Raw genomic sequence first — 19,323 nt, forward strand, 5'->3', positions numbered from 1 at the left:
TCATGTATTCTTCTGAGCCCAAATTTCTCCTTGGAACTCCCCATCTTATTAACACTGGTAGAAAATGGGAGGAATTCAAACATCAGTGGTCAGAGCAGTTGCTGGCAAAATAATTTTTCTCAGCTAGAAATCGCCTCCTTTGCTCTGTAAAGTTGATGCTTGGCAGTTGGTAGGAGTTTTGCTACAGCTGAAATGATCAACCTTTAAACACGCCTACTCTCCACTTACCACTAACATGCAGTTCCAAACCAGAGAATGACACCAGTCAAATTCTATTCCTTTCAAGGCAGTTTTGGAAGATGAGCCAAGCGCTTCCATGAATGAAAACCATCCACTCTTCTATATGCACAAGCCTTTGTTTGGTTCATTAGACTTGTTCTTTTATCTGATAACTGCTGACTTGTGCTTAGTCTTATTAATCATCCCATAATAACAGGAAAATAGTTCAGGGTAAATTGTGGTCTTGTTATTATATAGAGACATATGGTGTACCAGTTTTGGTTCTGGCCACTGAACTTTAGGAAGGATGTTGATGATGAGGATAAAGGGGAGTCTGAACATGTGTTCTACGAGGAAAGTGAAACAGAAAGCATCTTGCCTGGAAAAGGACTGGCTAATGGCAAAGAAAATCATCATATTCATGTAGTTAATTAAGGAGATTCAATGTAGAAGGATTGAACTTGTTCACAGTGGCTCCAGAGCATGGAATCAGGATGAATGAGTGAAATGACAGGGCCCAGAAGGAGGTGCAGACAGCCATCACAGAAAAGGATCAGAACCCTTTTCTGCATAATGCCAGCAGTGCTACCTTTAAGTATCCATAGGAATATGCCTTTTTGCCAGCTATACTCTAAGTAGAGAGGAATGACTACACCCTCCCAACCCACCAGAGGTTTGGAATTATTACCAGAAGATATGAGCGTGTACTAGGCACTATGTCTAGGTCAAATAAACAACAGCCTTCATAATCTACAAAAGACTATTTTCTGTTATATGTAGATATTGTTTTGATGAATAAAACACAAATTTCTTAAAAAGCACTACTTATTTTATAGTATTTTTTGACTTTATGTATTTTTTCCGTCAATGGTTGTCAAGAGTGTATATGTGCATATATATAATTTTCTTTTCTTTTTTTAACTTTAAAAGAAGTCTTCCTAGTAAAGTGGCTGAGAGGATGCATGCAGGACTGATTGGGTTAGAAGTCTGGCTTTGCCATTTTCTAGCTTGGTGACTTTGAACAAGTTACTTAACTTCTCTAAGCCTCCTCTGTGAATGGGACAGTAATAATGTTACTGTGAGGACTGAAGGAGGTAATCCATTAAGGGTGCTGAACAGTGCTAGGCACTAAAGGTAGCTGTTCTTATCATGATTACTAGGAATACAGTTTTACTGGTGGAGATAGAGCACATGATCCTTATTCTGGTGGCGATGTTCAGTTTCGTTCCCACCTCTAGCCCACAGGCAATTTCTTGCTATAAAAAGATACTGGGATCTCCCCAGGTTACCAGCAGTTATCTGAGCTGATTCTCAGCCTCACATACTTTCTGCCAATTTGCTTATGCACTGGAGAACTTGCCTTCAAAAGCTTGAGGCTGATGGCAAAGACCTATTCTCTTACCTCGGGGTGGCAGAGTTTGGGCATAAGTAGAAGGGCAGTTTCCCTGGCAAGTGCCCTCTGCTATATTTGGTAACACAATCTACCACTGTCTGGGACCAAGCCATGGCCACGTGCCCCAGGACACAAGAGACACGGGCGAGTGGGAGGGGTTTGCCCCAGACAGCCAGTCTGGCATCTCTTCTGAGCAGGAGTTCACCTGCCCTCAAAGGAGAGGTAAAAACTGTGACTTCAGGCAGACTTCATTTCCTGGGAGTCCTGTTTCTGACCATCCCCCCTGGTGGGACAAAGAATACTCATTCTCTAATAGTATTCATGAACCCTTGAGCCCCCGACCCCCACATAGAGCCACTATGGGAAAGGAGGTCAGAAAAGGAGACAAAAATCAAAAGAGGCTGATGGAGGCCAAGGAAGAAGTTAGGAAGATGAGCTATCAGTGAGCAACTTGTTCATGTTTTCACATGCCTGAAACAAAGGACACTGACCACGTACAAGGCACCACATTGGCGGCTATAGGATGAAGGCGTTTCCTCTGATTCCCACTCTTCTTAGATGATGTCTAAATGTACATTCTCTCCAGACACTCAATGGGTCATGTCCATACAACAGCTAATAACAATCGTAACCCTTCTTGAGTGCTTACATTGCCTGGCGGCAATGAGTTGGCAGTATTGCTTTTGTTATATTTAATCCTCACAACAACCTTTTGGGGGCAGTCTTATTAATATTCCCATTTTACAGTTGAAGGGATGAGGTTAAGAGAGATAAAGCAACTTGGTTTGAAGTCACAACTAATAAGTTACAGCTTTGGACTTCCCATACCCTAAGCTGCCTATTATTCAATTAAAAAAAAAAAATCAAACCACTTTTATTGACCAGTCATATTTAAGTCGTGTGTGTGTGTGTGTGTGTGTGTGTGTGTGTGTGTGTGTGTGTGTGTGTAGACATAACCTAAAAAGGCTTCTCCAGGAAAAATGTATGAGGGATTTGAATAATTATCTGCACTGACTTAGGGCAGAGGGTCCAAAATGGTTTCTCTGGCCTGAATGTCCCAGCTAATTACCTCGACCCTCCACCTGACTTAGCGTGTGTAGACAGGCTTAATGGTTTCTCTATTGAGCTCTTCCATTATTTTTCAGGTGCCCAAGGTAATCTTTTCATTGAACACTCACCATTCCGGGATTTTCACAATGCTGATGACTAAGGGATTTTCTTCTGCCTGGTCCTAATAAGGGGACCTGAGTTAATCATTGTGTAGCTTTGATAGGGAGCACGGCAGGAGCTTAAACCACTTCTCTTGCTTCATTAGGGGAAAAAGCAACCCAGGTGCAGACCACGAGGACCTCAGGGTTTGATACTATTAAATCAATGCACGGACAAAAAAAAAAAAAAAAAAAAGTGGATTAAGCCCTTTTTGCAAACAGAAATCTGGTGGATAAGATTCAAAAATGGAAGAAAAAAGAAGTCTGAACAGATACCACTGCATTAGTAACTGTCTGAGCTTTCCTTTCTCCCCATGGTTGATCTCTTAAACAAAACAAAACAAAACAAAAAAACAATCAAGGAAATGATTTATTCTCCACATAAGCTGACTCCACCCCTGCCTGTTTGACTTCACAAGAGCTCTGAGTTGATTTCTCTGCCTTTGCATAGAAACTGCAGACCACACCACCATTTCAAAGGGCTAGCAGAATTTACTTCATGTTTGGCCTTTGAAATTTCTGCCCCAGGGCTAATGATGCTATTTTTGCTTCTTTCCTCATTTCCCTAACCCAGGTGATCTCAGACATGTGGATTTTTTTTTGAGTCATGGCAGTTCAGTTAGTAAAAATGTTACTCAGTGCCACTACTATCCCTAAAATAATTTTGTCTCTTATTGGTTCAATTTTTCTTCTATCACCTTCCTCATATCTAGAACGCAGGCTCTATGACGAATAAGATTTCTCTCCTCAGTGTGTGCGTTGCTTGGTATATAGTAGTGGCTCAATAAAAATTTGTCACCTGAATGAACTTTGGAGTATGGTACTCTTTTCTCAATACCCAGGGTAGAGGTTTCTAGAGCTTTCTTGAAGTTGATGTTCGAGCTACAGCACTTTTAAAGGACAATTAAGAAAAGTGCAACTAGGCACCATCAATTCAAAATGAACTCATATTTGTTTCCTCTACAACAAGAGCTTAAAGGGTTGTTTTGTATACTCTGAGTAGTAAGTACAGTGTAGTGGGTAAGAGCTTGGGATAGGGGATAAGAATTTGGGATCAAAAGTCAGATGTCTGGGCATCTGGTTCTATCACCCACCAGCTGTGGGCCAGGTAATTCACCTCTGCAAGCATCAGCTTCTTCCTTAGAAAATAGAGATAATGACAATAATAATAATAGTACCTCCTCATAGGGTGGTTGTGTGGATTACTTTTTTGAAAAGGTGGATTTCTTAAGTGTTTACCACATGTGGGAGACTATTCTAAGCATTTTACCTATATTAACTTATTTAGTGCATGTAAAGGATTAAAGGAGCTAATGTACAGTATGTAAAAACCTTTGCATAGGGCCTGGCACATAATATGTATTCAATTAGTGTTGGTTACTGTTTTTATACTCCTTGTCTCGCCACCTGCAAAGGGGCTGATTTGATTGGTCAGGTTTCAGGGCACTGGCTGGGCTATGTTTGCTAGTGAGTGAGGTCATTGGCTTTAAATACCCCCCCCCCCCCCCGGGTATGGTGCTTCTGTTTTGTGGTTAAAATGCTTCAGGTGGGAGCATGTGACTTATCCAATGTTAAGAGGTCTGGCCATCTGACTTCCTCTCTTCTTTGTTGGCATATTCCAGGTTGTGGTCTAGACCCTCTCTGTGATTCTATTTCTCCTTGGCTCCTTGGGCCTAACCTCTTAGAAAGAGATCCCTGGAGATCAGTGTGGATCTCTAGAGTTCTCTACATTGCAATCTAGACTCAAAGCCCAGTACACACTGTGATGGCTTGTTTCCAAAGATGCTTGCCATCAGTTGTTTTGCTCCCTGCATGTGCATGCTACTCCCTCACTGAGAAATGCAGTCTATTCCTCCACCACCCTTGAATCTGGGCTGGTCTGTGACTGTTTTGACCAACAGAATATGATGGAAGCAACACCATGCCAGTTCTGAGCCTTGTCTAGAAGAGAGCTCATAGCTTCCATTTTACTCTTGAAATTCAGATGCCATATAAAGTGTGACTATGTGGAGACTACCATGCTGCAAGAAACCCAAGCCATGTGGAGAAGCACTGCAGATAGGATCCCATACGGGGAGAAAGAAGCTACATGGAGAAACATCAACTTATCAAACATCAGCCTGGCTCAGCCACCTGCTGAATGCAGCCAAGAACGTGACCCCAGTGAATGCCACGTGGCAATTATACTCAAGCTTATACCACGTGTGGTTATAAAGTGCACTTACTCATTATACGACTTTGGTACAAATTATTTGACCTCCCACAGTTTCTACAACATTATTTGCAAAGTGAGGATAACAACAGTATCTTCTTCAAAGAATTCGTGTGAGGTTTAACAAGTTAACATCATATAGAATGTTCAACACAGTGCCTAGCACACAGTAAGAACTCAGTAGCAATGGCTAATATTATTACTAGGGTTTCATTCACGAGTGGTTAGCTGAGAGTTGACTGTATCAAGTATGTTCCCATCATTTTATAGACTAGAACAAGAGTTGACAAACTTATAGACCATGGGTCAAATCCATCCTGCTGCCTGTTTTTGTGTGGCCCATAAACTAAGAATGGTTTTCTCATTTTTAAGTGGTTGATTGAAAGGGAATCAAAAAAAGAATACTTCCTGATATGTGAAAATTATTGAAATTGACACTCCAGTGTTCATGAATAAAATTTTATTGGAACACAGCTATGCCAATTTATTTACATATTGTCTATAGCTGCTTTCATGCTGCAAGGGCAGAGTTCAGTAGTTATGACAAAGTCAAAAATATTTACTATCTGGCCCTTTACAGAAGAAGTTTTCTCACCTCTGGATTAGGACATGACTTAAGCAGGAGACAGTGGGATGTGGGGAAAGAATCAGAAAATGTGAATTTCTAGTCCTATTTTGATATTAACTAGTTGATTGATTGGCTAGCTGTCTACCCCACTGGTTTCATGTATTTATCTATTACAGTGGGGGCCAGGTTAATTGTTTTCTCCTAAGATTCCTTCCAGATTTAAAAAATGTCTGTGACTCTTAAATGGTATACAAGGCAGAATCCAGGAAGAATGTGGGATAGGAAGCATTTCCCACACCTAGATAAGGTTGTAAATACTCTAGTAGTAAAACAAAAGGCTGTTCATATTTGAGTATTAACAACAGCTCTGGAAATGAGGTTCCAGGAAAAATAGTAGTGACAGGGAAAGAGAAAAAAATTAGAGGTAAATGGAGACCGTTTGCACAGGTACTGGACAATGTAGCATGATTCAGTAGGGAGACTTGGCAAGGAGATAAAAGGATTACAAACAGGCAGCACGTGCTGAGCATTTACCCTGTGCCAGGCACAGTTTTAGGTGTTTCTCCTGGACCACCTCATGTAATATTCCCAGCAACCCTCTAGCTGCAGGCTCCTCATCCGTACCTTCAGGCTGCTGGGAGGATTGATGAAGACAATGCACATAAAGGGGCATAATAAAGGGATGTGGCAAGCTCTTGGGACATTCTAGCTGCTCTCCACTGTCACTGGAATTATGGAGGCAAAGGAACAACCTTTCTGTGACTGGGCAGTAAGCCCCTCTGCTAATTTTCCTGGAGTCCCTACATTTGCCTTCCTCTGCCTCCAATTTTTATGCTCTCCTTTTGTGGCAGAAATGGAATGGGCAGGGATGACATCTAAGTGCACCTAGCCCCTGTGATAAGCACTGCTCAGGCCAATAACAAGGGAGAAGCTGTGATCAAATCGTTAATCAGTAGAATGGACGTATCTGAAAAAAGGGTGTGGGCGGTATTGGAAAGTGGTTAAGAGAAGACTCTGGAGTTGGATTGCATGGAATGAAATTCTAGCTCTCCTACTTATTACCGCTTATTAGACAAGTTACTTGACCTTTCCATGCCTCATTTTCCCCCTCCATAAAATGGGGGTAATAATATTCTTCATAAGATTGTTGAGCTTTTAACTGAGTTCTTAGAATAGTTTCTGGGGCATGGTAAGAACTGTCAGCCATTATTATCATTTCTGCTGGAAAATCAGATTGTTCTAGCAAATAGGACTAGTATATTAAAGTTGATCTGACCCTGTACTATCCAATGGCTACATGTAGCCATTTAAATTTGAATGAGTTAAAACAAGATACAATTAAACATCAACTTTTTAGTTGCATTAACTACATTTCAAGTACTTGAGAGTCACATGTGGCTAGTGGCTACTATTTTGGACAGCTTAGATATAGAAGATTTCCATCATTACAGAAAGTTCTATTGGACAGTACTGGTCTAGACTCAAGAGACATTCGTAAATATAGGTTATTATATTTTTAAAAGATAGGAATGAAGAGGTGTGCCATTCAATTTTCATGTTAGAACATGAAATTAATGGAAGAGGAAGCAGGGGAAGGAAAAGAGTGTGGGTGTCAATAGTCTCATCTTGTGGGTGAAACAAGAAATAGAGTCAAATGGGTATAATTTAAAATTATAAAGGTACCAAGACAGGAACAACAACACTGATATAACTGCAACAGAAGGAGGGCTGAGGAGACGTGGAAGATGGTAAAGCGAGTCAAAGCTCTATCTTTTCTAATAGAGAGTCAAATCATCTCTAAGATTGACCGATCAAACAACAGCAATCTAAGAGTAGTACTTAGAGATACGGGGGCAAAACAAAATTGTTTAAAGTGTCCCTTCTGTTTTTTTTTTGTTGTGTGTGTGTGTGTGTGTGTGTGTGTGTGTGTTTGGTGGCTGGCCAGTTCAGGGATCCAAGTCCGAGAACTTGGTATTATAAGGCTGCTCTAATCAACTGAGCGAACCAGCCAGCCCTAAAGGGTCCCTTCTGAAGGAAGGGATCGAGGCAGGAAGGGGCAGGATAGAGAACTGTTACTCTTTAAAAAAATTACAAGTGTTCCTGTACTATTTTATTTTTAAACCATGTGCTTATACTACTTTCTTTAAAAAACTATTGAAAAAGAACAAAAGAAATGATAGAATTTACAACATTATAGTGGAGAAATGCATTTTGGGGGAAGAATGTATCTTTTCTAGGGTAACTTTCTCAAGGTCTTCTTCGGCTGATGAAATCATGGTTTAGAGACAGTCCTCTACAGAGACAAAAACAAAACCTAACAATCTAACAATCTCCTCCCGCCCCCACCCCCACCCCGGCCCTAATACATAATCTGGATGCTCTAAGTGCATCTTGGGAAGATGAATAAATTGTAAGTGCCAACTGAGGGACCGACTGCTTGGGTGAGACAGAATGTGTGAGTGGGCGGATGTTCTGGGACTGTGTGTGCGGGTGAACAGTTGAGCAAACCCCAGTGGCTCCTGCTTGAGGCCAAGTGACAATTACAGTGAAAGCCCCTTCCAACATTTCCTGAGGACTGGAGAAAAACACAACCCTTGAAGTGTATCTGGAATCACAGACAGCATGATGGAGCTGTCACCAGAGGGGCTGAAATGCTGAAGATCAATAGTGTGCTGGGCCAATTGTGAAGCACTGGGCCATGTAGGCACTGGGTTCAACACTACATAGATACATATACATTGTCAGGCCACTTCCCCTCACTTCCTTTTTTAGGAGGGCCAGAGTTTATAAATACTGTTTTTATAGATGTGGGAAACCGTGACACCAAAAATTTCTCATGAATAGCTCACCAGATGTCCATTGCTCAGAAAAATGATCACTGGCTTTCAAAATTTGATTCATATTTGAAAGAAAAGAGTTAAACATGGAGATGTTTAAAAATAAGGTTTCCCTAAGTTGCCTGCAAATGGAACCAGTGTTAAAAAAATAATTTCAGATAATGAAAAAGAGAATATTGGCCAAGTCTTGACTCTCACTCCTGCTCTCTCAATTATTGGCTATGGCACCTTGGGTAAAGGATTAATTGCTCATTTTCTCATAAACAATACAGAAATACTTAATGCTGGATATATAGTCACATATAAAAATATGGATGTTTACCTAATTCACACTATCTTATTCGATTTTTTATAAGAACTTGTCTCCTCATTTTGCAAATAAAGAAACCAGGTTCAGGAAGGTTAAGTTGCTTTCCCCAGGGCACACCACTGAGAAGTAGTAGAGCTAGGATTTGAATCCAAGTGTGTCTGACTTCACAGGATTCTCTACTGTATCACGCTGCCTCCTAGGCTGCTCCTTACCTTCTCCACAAGATAAATTTACCAAAGTCTGAAGGTAAAAATCAATGACAGTGCAAGTACTTTGAAAAGCGCAAAGTGTTGTAATATTCACCTACCACAAATAAGACCTCACATCTAACTATGTAATCATCATGGATATTCTAAAATGACCACTGAGAACCACTGTAGAGCTTCTGAGGTGGCCAAGGGCAGGTGGGAGAGAGCCCAGGCTTTCCTGCAAAGCGTCCTTAGGCAAGAACATGAAAACCCCGAGTTGCAGAGCTGCGGGCTGATTGCACAGCTTCTGTGCATATTCATAAATATTGATTGTGATTAAACTATTATCATAGTAATAGGGTAATAATGCCTCCTACTGCCCATCCCACCACTACTCAAAGTCCCCACCTTTCATTACACAAAGGACCGCTGGCACTGCTAGCGAGTTGGGCAAGAGGCAGGGAAATGATCTCTATTAAGCAAAAGCATTCTGTTCCATGCACTGATTAGGAGCTGCAGACTCATTAGCGATGAGAATTATTCTCATCTCCTGTTGCTCAGGGTGCTGTGCTCCAAGACTAGATCCAGGAAGTGTATGTTCTCATCTCTCTTCCCCCCCGGGGCTTCTGAACAGATACCTGATTGAAGTAGACCTGTTTTTCCTCCCAGTTTCCTTCATTTCTGTCCCCATCTTTCATTCCCAGAGAGTTTTTTTGCAAGGCTCAAGGGCTCCTTCAACCCAAACTCTTAATGTTGCAAAGGCGTAACAAGGTTGCGCACTTACTCCTTGCCTAGCAATTTATAAGTGATTAACTCTCACGATGGTGGGTGTGGTGAATATCATCACTTACAGATGAAGAAACTGAGGCTCAAAGAGGTTAAACAACTTCCTAAAAGATGCACAGCTAGTGGCATCACAGAGCTGGTATTTGAGCACAGGCCCCTCGGACTCCAGGGATTCCTTCTTAACAGCTACACTGTACTGCTTTCCCATTTTGTCTATTTACATGACATACTCTCATTTTAGGAGAAACTTGAAAGTGCAACTTGGAAAGTTTTAATTTTGTAAAATCTCCAAGCAGCCATAGAGGCTCATTTTTGTTGATTATAAGTGGGGCCACTGCCTGCCTCTGGCATTTTCAGGTTTTGCTTTGCCTTTTGAACATCTTTCAACACTAAAAAGTCTCACAGAAAGCAAACTCCAAGGGGACAAGGGCCGTGATGTAAGACATGTCACCAAGATTTCTGTTTGGTCTTGCTGTTGAGCAAGTGAGCACTGTACTCATTGTCGTTACTGAACAGTAATGTTTCTGCACGAAGGGGTCACCTGTCATCCCTGATGCCCTCCCCTTTTCCCCAAGGCTGCCTCAGCCTGAACATGAGTTATAAATTGTTTATGTCACAGTGGCCAATGTCAACTTATCATAGTCAGCTTAGGTCTGTTATGCAGTGGAGAGTTCTTTAAAAATTTTTTCTTTTTTTCCTCCTTTCAAGTAAAGAGTGGGAAAAACAAACAAATGGATGAGATAGGGGGTCTGGGTTCTATGACTGAATTAGCTGTGCAAGTCATTTTCCTTCTCTGGTTTCAGTTTCCACAGCTGCAAAATGGGGTGGCTAGAAAGTATCAGTACTTCCTAAACTTCCAGCCTCAATACCACCTTCCTGATTAGGGCTATAGCCCATATGCCATCTGTGCTATATTTACTTAACATTCTTTAAATTGGCTCATTTTTAAAATGTTTAATCATAAAAGGAAACATATCAGTACTATAAGTGGAAAATCAGTATTACTCTCAATAGGAGAAAGTAAGGGTGAAAATAAATACAATATAAATGAAATAAAGTTATTAAATTCTAGGTGGTCATGGTTGCCTGCTAAGGGTGCCAAGCCTGAGACCTCTTCTCTCTCTCTCTGTTACACATGAAAATTTGAAATTTTTAGATAAGTGTAAAAGACAAACAAGCACTAAATGGACACTTTCTCCTTGACTGAAGAGTAAGAATGAAAAGAGAATTGGAATAGGAATAACCCTCTCACAATGCAATTGGTGTTATTTAACACTCTGTTTTTGTAGCATCTACCACTGATGTCATCTCAGGTACCATGTGGTATATAGCCTATGCTTGGGAAATACCCAGTGGTATGCTGGTGAAAAGGCTCTCAAAAAAAAAAAAAAAAAAAAAAAGCCCTATTGATAGTGTTTGCCAATTTCTGTGGTGCAAATACTCCCACCATGGTCAATTTTAAGCTACCGTGACATTACTAAATGTGGAGATAGGAAGAGATGCAGAGAATTGGCCCTCAACAGCAGGCAGCAGATTCCACCACATCAATGGGAACACTAGACCAGAAACTCCTGAAAGTTCCTTCTACTGCATGCATTCTAGGTAGTAACTTTCAGACAGAGATAAGGTATTTAAAAAAAAATCTTTCTATCTCTACAACTCCTAATTTAGTAATTTATATACAGCAGTCATTTAAAACATGGTGGCTAATTAAGTGATTCTAACATTCATTACTTTGGGATATATCACACTAATGACCACAATAATAACAAAAAATAGTATTAAATAGATAATATTAGTGTTTTCATGAACTTTTTGAAGTTCTCTCATATTTAACTAGTATTGAATGCTTATTTCATTCCATGTATATAACATTTTCTCATTTAATTCTAACTATATCGCATAATGTACTTCTCATAATTATTCCTATTTTATAGATCAGTCAGCTAAGGCCGGAGGTTAACTAATCTGTCCAAGACTATACTCCAGTAAGGAGCAGAACTGGACAAACAAGAAATCTCAGTGCGTACTGAAATAAAACTAGTTCAAACCAAAATATGCTTGGAGAATGGGATGTTCAATTCTGGTCAAGCAAATGTTTTAATTTATGAAGAGGTATTCTAGAGACCATGTATGAATGAAAACTCTTGAAGAGTTAAAATAAAACACAAAATGCTAAAAATACACTAAACATAATGGGAAATGTCTTTGACAAATCAAATTTTTGAATATAAGACTATGCTGAAATATGTTATAAGGGTTTTGGTTGATCTTCTCATTGATAATAGTTTGGGTTGCTTATAGGAGAAATGATTGTATGCTAAGACTGAACAGGTGAGAAAATTCTCAGTTATAAGCACTAGGATCATTTAAACCTTCTTACAGTTTTGAGTAAGTTGATGGTAAGACTAAGAACAGCTATTCACAGAGCACCTACCACATGCCAAGTATCACGCAAGGCCTACTGCTTACTTTATCTCTAATTATCCCGATAGTTCTCCAAAGTAGACATCAGCATTCCCACTCAACAGGTGAAGAAACTGAGACTCAGCAATGGTCAGCAACCTGACCTCATTTCTGTTAGTCTGGGCTTCACAATCACATTTCTCTCTACCTTCCTTGTAATAAGCTTCCCACTGCATGTGATTTGGAGTGGGAATCTATAACTTTTAATATTGAAACAATTATTTCCTGTTTGAAGCTATGTACATATTCATTAGGTATTTCTTTCCTTGCTGGCATTTCTGTAACCTGGTCGCTCATCACCTCACAGTGTGAAGAAAATACTGTGTCTGTCTTATGTTCGCTTTGAACGATATTCAGCTGTCTACTAAAGAATATTAAGAGAACTAGTTAAGATTGGATGTTTTTCTTTTTTCTTCTGTAGAGCTTCTGAAGGGTTGCTCTGGACAGCAGATTTGTTAATTGTCAACTGCATTTTCAAGGCATCAACTGGAAATGAGGATGTTCCCACTAGGCGATAAAATGATCTGTCACAGACCCCAAAGTGGATGTGAAATTATGAAACACTGGGGTGTGGCTGATGAAAGAAGTTGGTAGAGGATACAGCAGATCAGTGGCTTATAATTCTCTAGCTTTTTAGGGCATGGTGTTTTTGTTGGTCCGTGTGAACAAAATACATCCAAGGAAATAATTGGCTGTTTATTGAGCCACTTTTAACAGCAGCTTACAGCTTCAGTATCAGAGGACTGCAAACCCTGTGCTGGCTTGTAACAGGGAGCTGGTCTCACTGTGACCTTTCTTAACTATTCTGGCTGAGTCAGTTTTAGTAATATCTTTGCTTAAAACCCTTAAATTCCATACCACGGGCAAGCTCCTCCATGATCAGGTTCCTGTGCAGCTCTTTGACCACATTCCTGTCATTTCTCTCCTGTTCAGGCCTTTCCTTGAGTCACAAAGAACTGTCAGTTCCCAGAATGTATTAGACCTTTCCTTTCTCTTCCAGGTCTTTGTGCCTTGGAACTCTCTTTGTTTTGTTCTTTGCTAGGAAAAATTCTACTAATCCTTTAAATCTCAGCTCCAATGTCATTTCCTTCACTGGCTTCCCAGGTGAGGTTGGGTCCCTCTGGTCTACAGTCGCATTGCATTGGCTACTTCTCTCTCTGAGTAATCACCATGCTTGTAAATTATTTGTTGAGAATATATCTCCCTCATGCAAATGTACAATAAGAGGCATTGCCTCTCTTATTTGTTGCTGAGCTTCTAGTGCCTAGCACGTAGTAGGCACTCAATAAACAAGTGTTGATGAAGGACTAACATAAAACTGACGCCTGTCTGGGAAGCACAAAGGAAGTGGGGAATTTTGAATGTCTATTATTTTGGTGTTACTGCAAAACTGGCTGGCTGGTGGGTAAGTTATTTATAAAATATTTCTGCTGGTAAGATGTGAAAAATAGATGCCTCTTTCCCTTAGGAATGATATCAGTTAGTGGATGGTCCTGGAAGCATCACTAATTAACTTCATTTATGGGTTTGTGTGTTTCTTTGGGGAATAACATTCTGCTGATAATAAAGGAGTAAATTTAGGGTGAAGTCTCAGTAGCTGTGTGACTTGGACAAATTACTCAACATCTTTTATCTGTAAAATGGGGATACTAATTGAATTTATTGCATAGAGTGATTGTGAGGATCAAATGAGAAAATGCATGTAAATCACTTAGCACAGTGCCCAGAGCATAGTAGCGTTCAATAAATGCCAGCTGTTACTACCACGGTGGGTGCTTCTGTCCAAGGCAGCCACCTTACTGTGAAATGTAGAAGCCAATTGACTTGAATCACATGAACCTGGCAGCTGATAATTCAATGAGGTTACTCTATGCATGGTGGACCAAAACCTCTCTGTCTACATCATCCATCACCAGCCCACACTGTAAAAACTGTCTCTTCCATCCTGAGCATTCCTTGAAGCCAAAGCAAAAATGAAACGCCATCACTGAAAACACTAACAAACTCTTATCAACACTCACCCCACTCTAACATCTGAGCTGTTTCCTGACCAAAATGTTCTGTGAACAGAAGTGAATTCCCTTGATCCAGTTCTAGTATTTGACCAAGGTGGCAGTCTTGTTTTAAGGCATGGCATCGAGAGCTCTGCACAAAAGCAATCAATGCTACTGATTCACACTGACTCCAGCCCTTTGTCACTGATCCTAGCAGGAAGTAGCATATCTATTTTGTTTCATTTCTAAGTGGCAAAACAATGAAAATGCTGGCAAAAGGAAAAAAAAGAGTGAATGGGGGTAATAGGAGACCTAGACGATTGGACATATAGTAGGTTTTGGGCTCCTGACAACCCTAAAATGGGCTTTATTTTCCCTGTCCTGAGTGGCTTCTGTGTTATGTACGCCCATTCATGACCACCTCGAATGGATTTGTTTGTTGGAAGGCTCTTAGCTGAATTCTAGGGGGCTTCAGAGGACTTGACATAATTGTTCTGTCTGCCTTGGGTGGGGGGCTGGGCTCCTCTCCATCTTCATTCCTCTGTGGAGACTCCAGAGTTGAGTGGAGAGAGTACTCAGCTGGAGCTGGGGTGCTTAACCTCTCTGAGTCTTAGTTTCATCATCCGCAGAAGAGTGTTCTTGGAATGGGATTGTTCTGAGGATTTAACAGGAAAAATACATTTAAAGCACTTAGCTATGTGCCAGGCACTTAGCAAGTGCTTAAGGAATAGGAGCTGTAGCTCTTGTAGTTATTTTAGACTTCTGAATTCATCTAATATAACCATCGTCATGTTACACTGAAGGAAATCAAAAGCTGAGGTGCGGTCCCTCCTTCTAGGTCACACAGCTCTTTGGTAAGGAGTAGAGCTGGGTTCCTATCCCAAGTCTCCCCACGCTAGGCTATCTTTTTTGCTGTACCCCACTGACAGGATGCATTCGGCTAAGCTGAGCTCTTCGATACATCACAGTTCTCGGGCCTTCCACCCATGGCCCTCCAGTTGAGTCTCCACCTCCAACGTCCACTCAATCCCTAAACCCCGTTTATGCTACCTCCAAAATAACCTTCAAGAATGCCTCCTGCTTTCCTGCCTCATGCCTAATGCAGTTGCTGTTCTGTCCAGAAGACTCTCCCTTCCTCTTTATCCATGGCTGGCTCTTCCAAGTTTGAGCTCGAGTCTCGTCTACTCTTCAGAGAGACCTTGCATGATCATTCTAGCAATGTCATGCTCCCCACTTTCTCTTGCTCTCCAGTTTATGCCCTGTGCAACCCTTCCCCCACTTGACAATTTTCTTTCTTTTTTTATTGCCTGTATCCTTTTCTAAATGTAAGCTCCAATAGGGCAGAGAAAATGTCTCTCTTGCTCACTGCCGTGTCCCTAGCACCTAGCACAATATATAATACATAGGTGCTCAGTAAATATATGCTGGGTGAATGAATGAATGAATGAATTCCAGAACCAGCATATTTCTTAACACTTGGATAGGACTGCAGAAGGCATTTTAACTTCCTGGGAGAGGAACCTGGGCACCTGCTGTCCCTCTTCTTGGTCTCCTAAAAGAACAGCATGAGGGTACCCAGAAGATAGGGACCCTTCTAAACAGGTGCCCCACACAAAAGCACATCTTGCCGTCAAGGGAAATGGGCGGATAGTTGCTAATTGCATCTTCCGACCGGGCTGATCTTTCAAAAGTTCGAAAGGAGCCTGCCTCCATAAATCCCAGGCTGCCACTGCTGCTGAGGCTGGCGAGGGAGGGGAGGAGGGTGTGCTTGGGCGCCTCTCGGGCTGGCACGAAGAAGCCACATCTCATCCTCCCTCCTCCCCCCAACTCCTCTCCAAGAGAGGAAGCAATGCAGATGGAGACGAGAAATAAATATTCCTGCCTGCTCTGTGCCACTGCAGACGTTTTCCAAAATGTCTGGCTTGGACCATGAAATCAAGCCCACCCAGGAAAGGAGGCACTCAGCAGGAGAAAGAGGGGGAAAGGGTGGCATATTTGTCGATACTCGTCAGCTTTCTGGGGGGCAGAGCACATGGCTCATACTTGGCAGCCCTGCTGAGGTGGGGATGTGGTAAGTGCACAGTAATACTTGAAGAATTGAATCAGAAATGGGAGCAGAGTGAGGGAAATCATGCCAGCGTGCCGGCACTATCTCCACGCCTTTGTCCAGGGTCCTGGGACTCACAGCTGGTTCTCTGTTTGGTTTCAGGCTCTTTCCACAATACCTGCTGTTCTGCTCAACCCTCTGCCCTTCACTCCACTCCTGGGAAATTAATACGACTGGGCTGCAGGAAGCCTTCGAAGGCCATTTGAAATTTGAGCAGGAGCTCAGAGCCCATGTGTGGAGATATTCTTCCCACCTCTGAGCATATCTCGACTTCCCTGATACTGCAATACTGGCAGGAGATGAGAACATAGGCTGCAAATGATAAGTGGGTGCTTTTGGCCTTGGGGTGGCCAAGTGTGTGGGAGAAGTGTCACTAAGAAGGGAAATTACAGGCCCAGCAACAGGCACCTAAGTGTTCTGTATCATGGTGCCTTTGCCAGGCATGCTGTGAGGCTGAAAATGTCTCAGGAAGAAGAGAAGAGAGGACGGGCATTTCAGCTTGAAAATTCCTGCCTAGGACACTCTGGGTCTTCTTTGTTTCTAACCCTCCTGTGAGACTCTCTCTGGTACCATGTTTGTGATATTGCTGCCACTGGGCCACCTCTCAGTGGTCCTCTTGGTAAGTCAGTAATAAGGGTGGGGCCTTTGGTGGATTGAATTCTGCTCAGTAAAGAGCAGAGGGGCTTTCCTGGTTTTCACAGGTTCAAGTCCAGTGCAGTAAAACCAGTTGCTCAAAATAAAGACTCAAAGAAAGCAATGTCTTCTGTGGGTGTCAGGGAAACATTTTCCAGAAATGCCGCATTTTCTTTTCACCATTTCCATGACTTCACTGAGGAATGAAACATTATCTAATATTTCCCACTCATGTGCCCTGAATCCTTCTTTATGAATCTTCCCCACTCATTTGCCCATCTGCCTTCTAGTGCCAGGCAATTGCCAGCTGAATCCCACTCTCTTCAGGAAGCTGTTCAGTGGTGGGGGAGAGCTGGCAGAAGACCTGGGTTCCTGTCCCCACTCTGCCCATAGCTGTGTGACCTTAGACAAATTACTCCCCCTCTCTGGGCCTTGGTTTCTTCATCAAAAAAGTGGCTTGCATAGGTTTCCTTTCAGCTGTGACACTTTATGGGTGGTTCTACAGAGTGAAATTAGATGGAATTCCTATTGTCACCACCCCCTTCTCAACCCACCTTTGCCAATAGGCTTCAGAGACTGAGGCTATCACACTTCTGAGAGTGATTTCAATTCTTACACCTGAGAAGATCAGAGCTGCATGTCAAAACAAGCTGGGCACACAGATATGTGGATGCTATCTAGAAACTGCTTTCAATGTTTTCTGTCTACCTGTCCCTTAATTCCCAGGAAGACTAATGTATGGGTTGGGGAAAGACCAAAGTAGGGTATATTTGGAAAGAAGCTGTGAGCATGTAGGTTTGCATTTTATAACCACCATTCTAGTTACCTTTTATTAATAAGAGCTGCCATTAATTAAGGTCTGCTATGAGCTAGGACTATGCTAAGCTATTTCACCTACTTTATTATTTTCACAACAGCTCATTATGGAAAACATTATTCAACCCCCATTCCCTTACAGATGAAAAAACTGAAGATTGGAGAGAATGACATACCTGCTCGAGATTACACAGCTGGTCAATATCAGTAATGGGATTTGAACCTAGTTCTGCTAGGTTCCAAAGATGATGTGCTCCACACTACCCTGTGCAGGGCCTTGTCTTGGCATTCAAACCTATCTGGGAGATTCCTCATAGAGTAAGGCTGTTTTAAAGACCCACAGACAGTGGGTCCTAAATTGATTGCCTTTTGTAGGGCACTGTCAGAGGAAAACAGCTGGTCTCAGAGCCAGGAAGAACCCTGTTGTCAGAAGTGGCAGGGAAGCACGCAGCTACAGTGCCCACCTAGCACTATGAGGGGTGGGAGAACCGGGCCCCTGAAACAGCCCACTTATGTGGCCATCTCTATTGATCATTTATCTACAAAAAATAAGGCTAGTTTCTGCCCAGCCTTATCTACCTCACTTCTATGCTCTTGCCTAATTCTGGCACAGAATCTGAGCCTCTCAGAATTTATAAAGAACTTGGTCATCTGCTCCGGAGGTTGTAAACTCAAATGGGTCCCAAGCCCAGGTAGGTATATGAATGAGTGAAATAGCCAAGGGAGGCTACAACAAAGGGCAAACACATGTCCAGTCTACGGAGATGGCTGAGACTCAGCTCCAGCAGACTGTGGCTAGGCACGTATGCTGGCCTACCCTGAAATATTGATTTCTCAGTGAAGTCTCCTGATTTTTAAATGAGGGTAACTAATTCAGTTAAGAAGAATGTACCTGACACAGTGAGGATCTATCTAAAACACATCTGCAGCTCTATCTTACCTGCAATCTCCATTTGCAACCTTTAAAATTAATTTTCCTCATTTACAGATAAGGAAATGGTGTCCCGCATTAAATGATTTGCCTGAGATGGCTAAAGTAGTCTTAGGCAGGCGGCTTTTTAGAGGCATGCGTATAGAGGTGTGTGTGTGTGGTTTGTACATATACACACACACATCACACATTCACAAATGAAATGGAAATGATGTTAAATGACTTGCTGTTATGAAATGTCTTGCTTATTCTCTTAGTATTTATATTATACATTAATAATTGACTGCAATTAACACACACACCCAAAACAAAATGATACAACAGCGCCTCTCCCCCAAACCCAAACCAAAATCAAAACTAAAACAAAAGCCAGTGAGGAAAAAAAAAAAAAAAAGCTCTTTACTTACGGTAAATGACAGAAAAGAAGAAAACAAAGTCCCTTCGTCATATCTGGATAATTTTGCCAGTACTCCTTCCAAGATAGTAACAAACTAGTAAAACAGCAAAAAAGAAAAGAAAATTATTATTTCAAACTATAATTGTTCACAGTAAAGAGCAACATTTCCCAACCACATAGAGACTGGGATCGAGCCCTCTGTTCATTTCTGTATTCTGTTATTTGATTCCCGCCTTTTGAGAAAGGAATAGACTGCCT

General features: G+C 41.7%; 1 protein-coding gene across 3 annotated transcripts in view; it reads right to left on the reverse strand.

Moving 5' to 3' along the window:
* The window catches only part of CADPS (calcium dependent secretion activator), a 431,225-nt gene that overhangs the window by 45,632 nt on the left and 366,270 nt on the right, over positions 1-19,323 (reverse strand). For all 3 annotated transcript variants that reach the window (XM_063113329.1, XM_063113327.1, XM_063113328.1), the window contains one exon: positions 19,076-19,159. In XM_063113329.1, coding sequence (XP_062969399.1) covers positions 19,076-19,159 — 84 coding nt within the window. The remainder of the gene's footprint in view (positions 1-19,075; positions 19,160-19,323) is intronic.

This window comes from Cynocephalus volans, chromosome 11, assembly GCF_027409185.1.
Source record: "Cynocephalus volans isolate mCynVol1 chromosome 11, mCynVol1.pri, whole genome shotgun sequence".
NCBI classification, from domain to species: domain Eukaryota; kingdom Metazoa; phylum Chordata; class Mammalia; order Dermoptera; family Cynocephalidae; genus Cynocephalus; species Cynocephalus volans.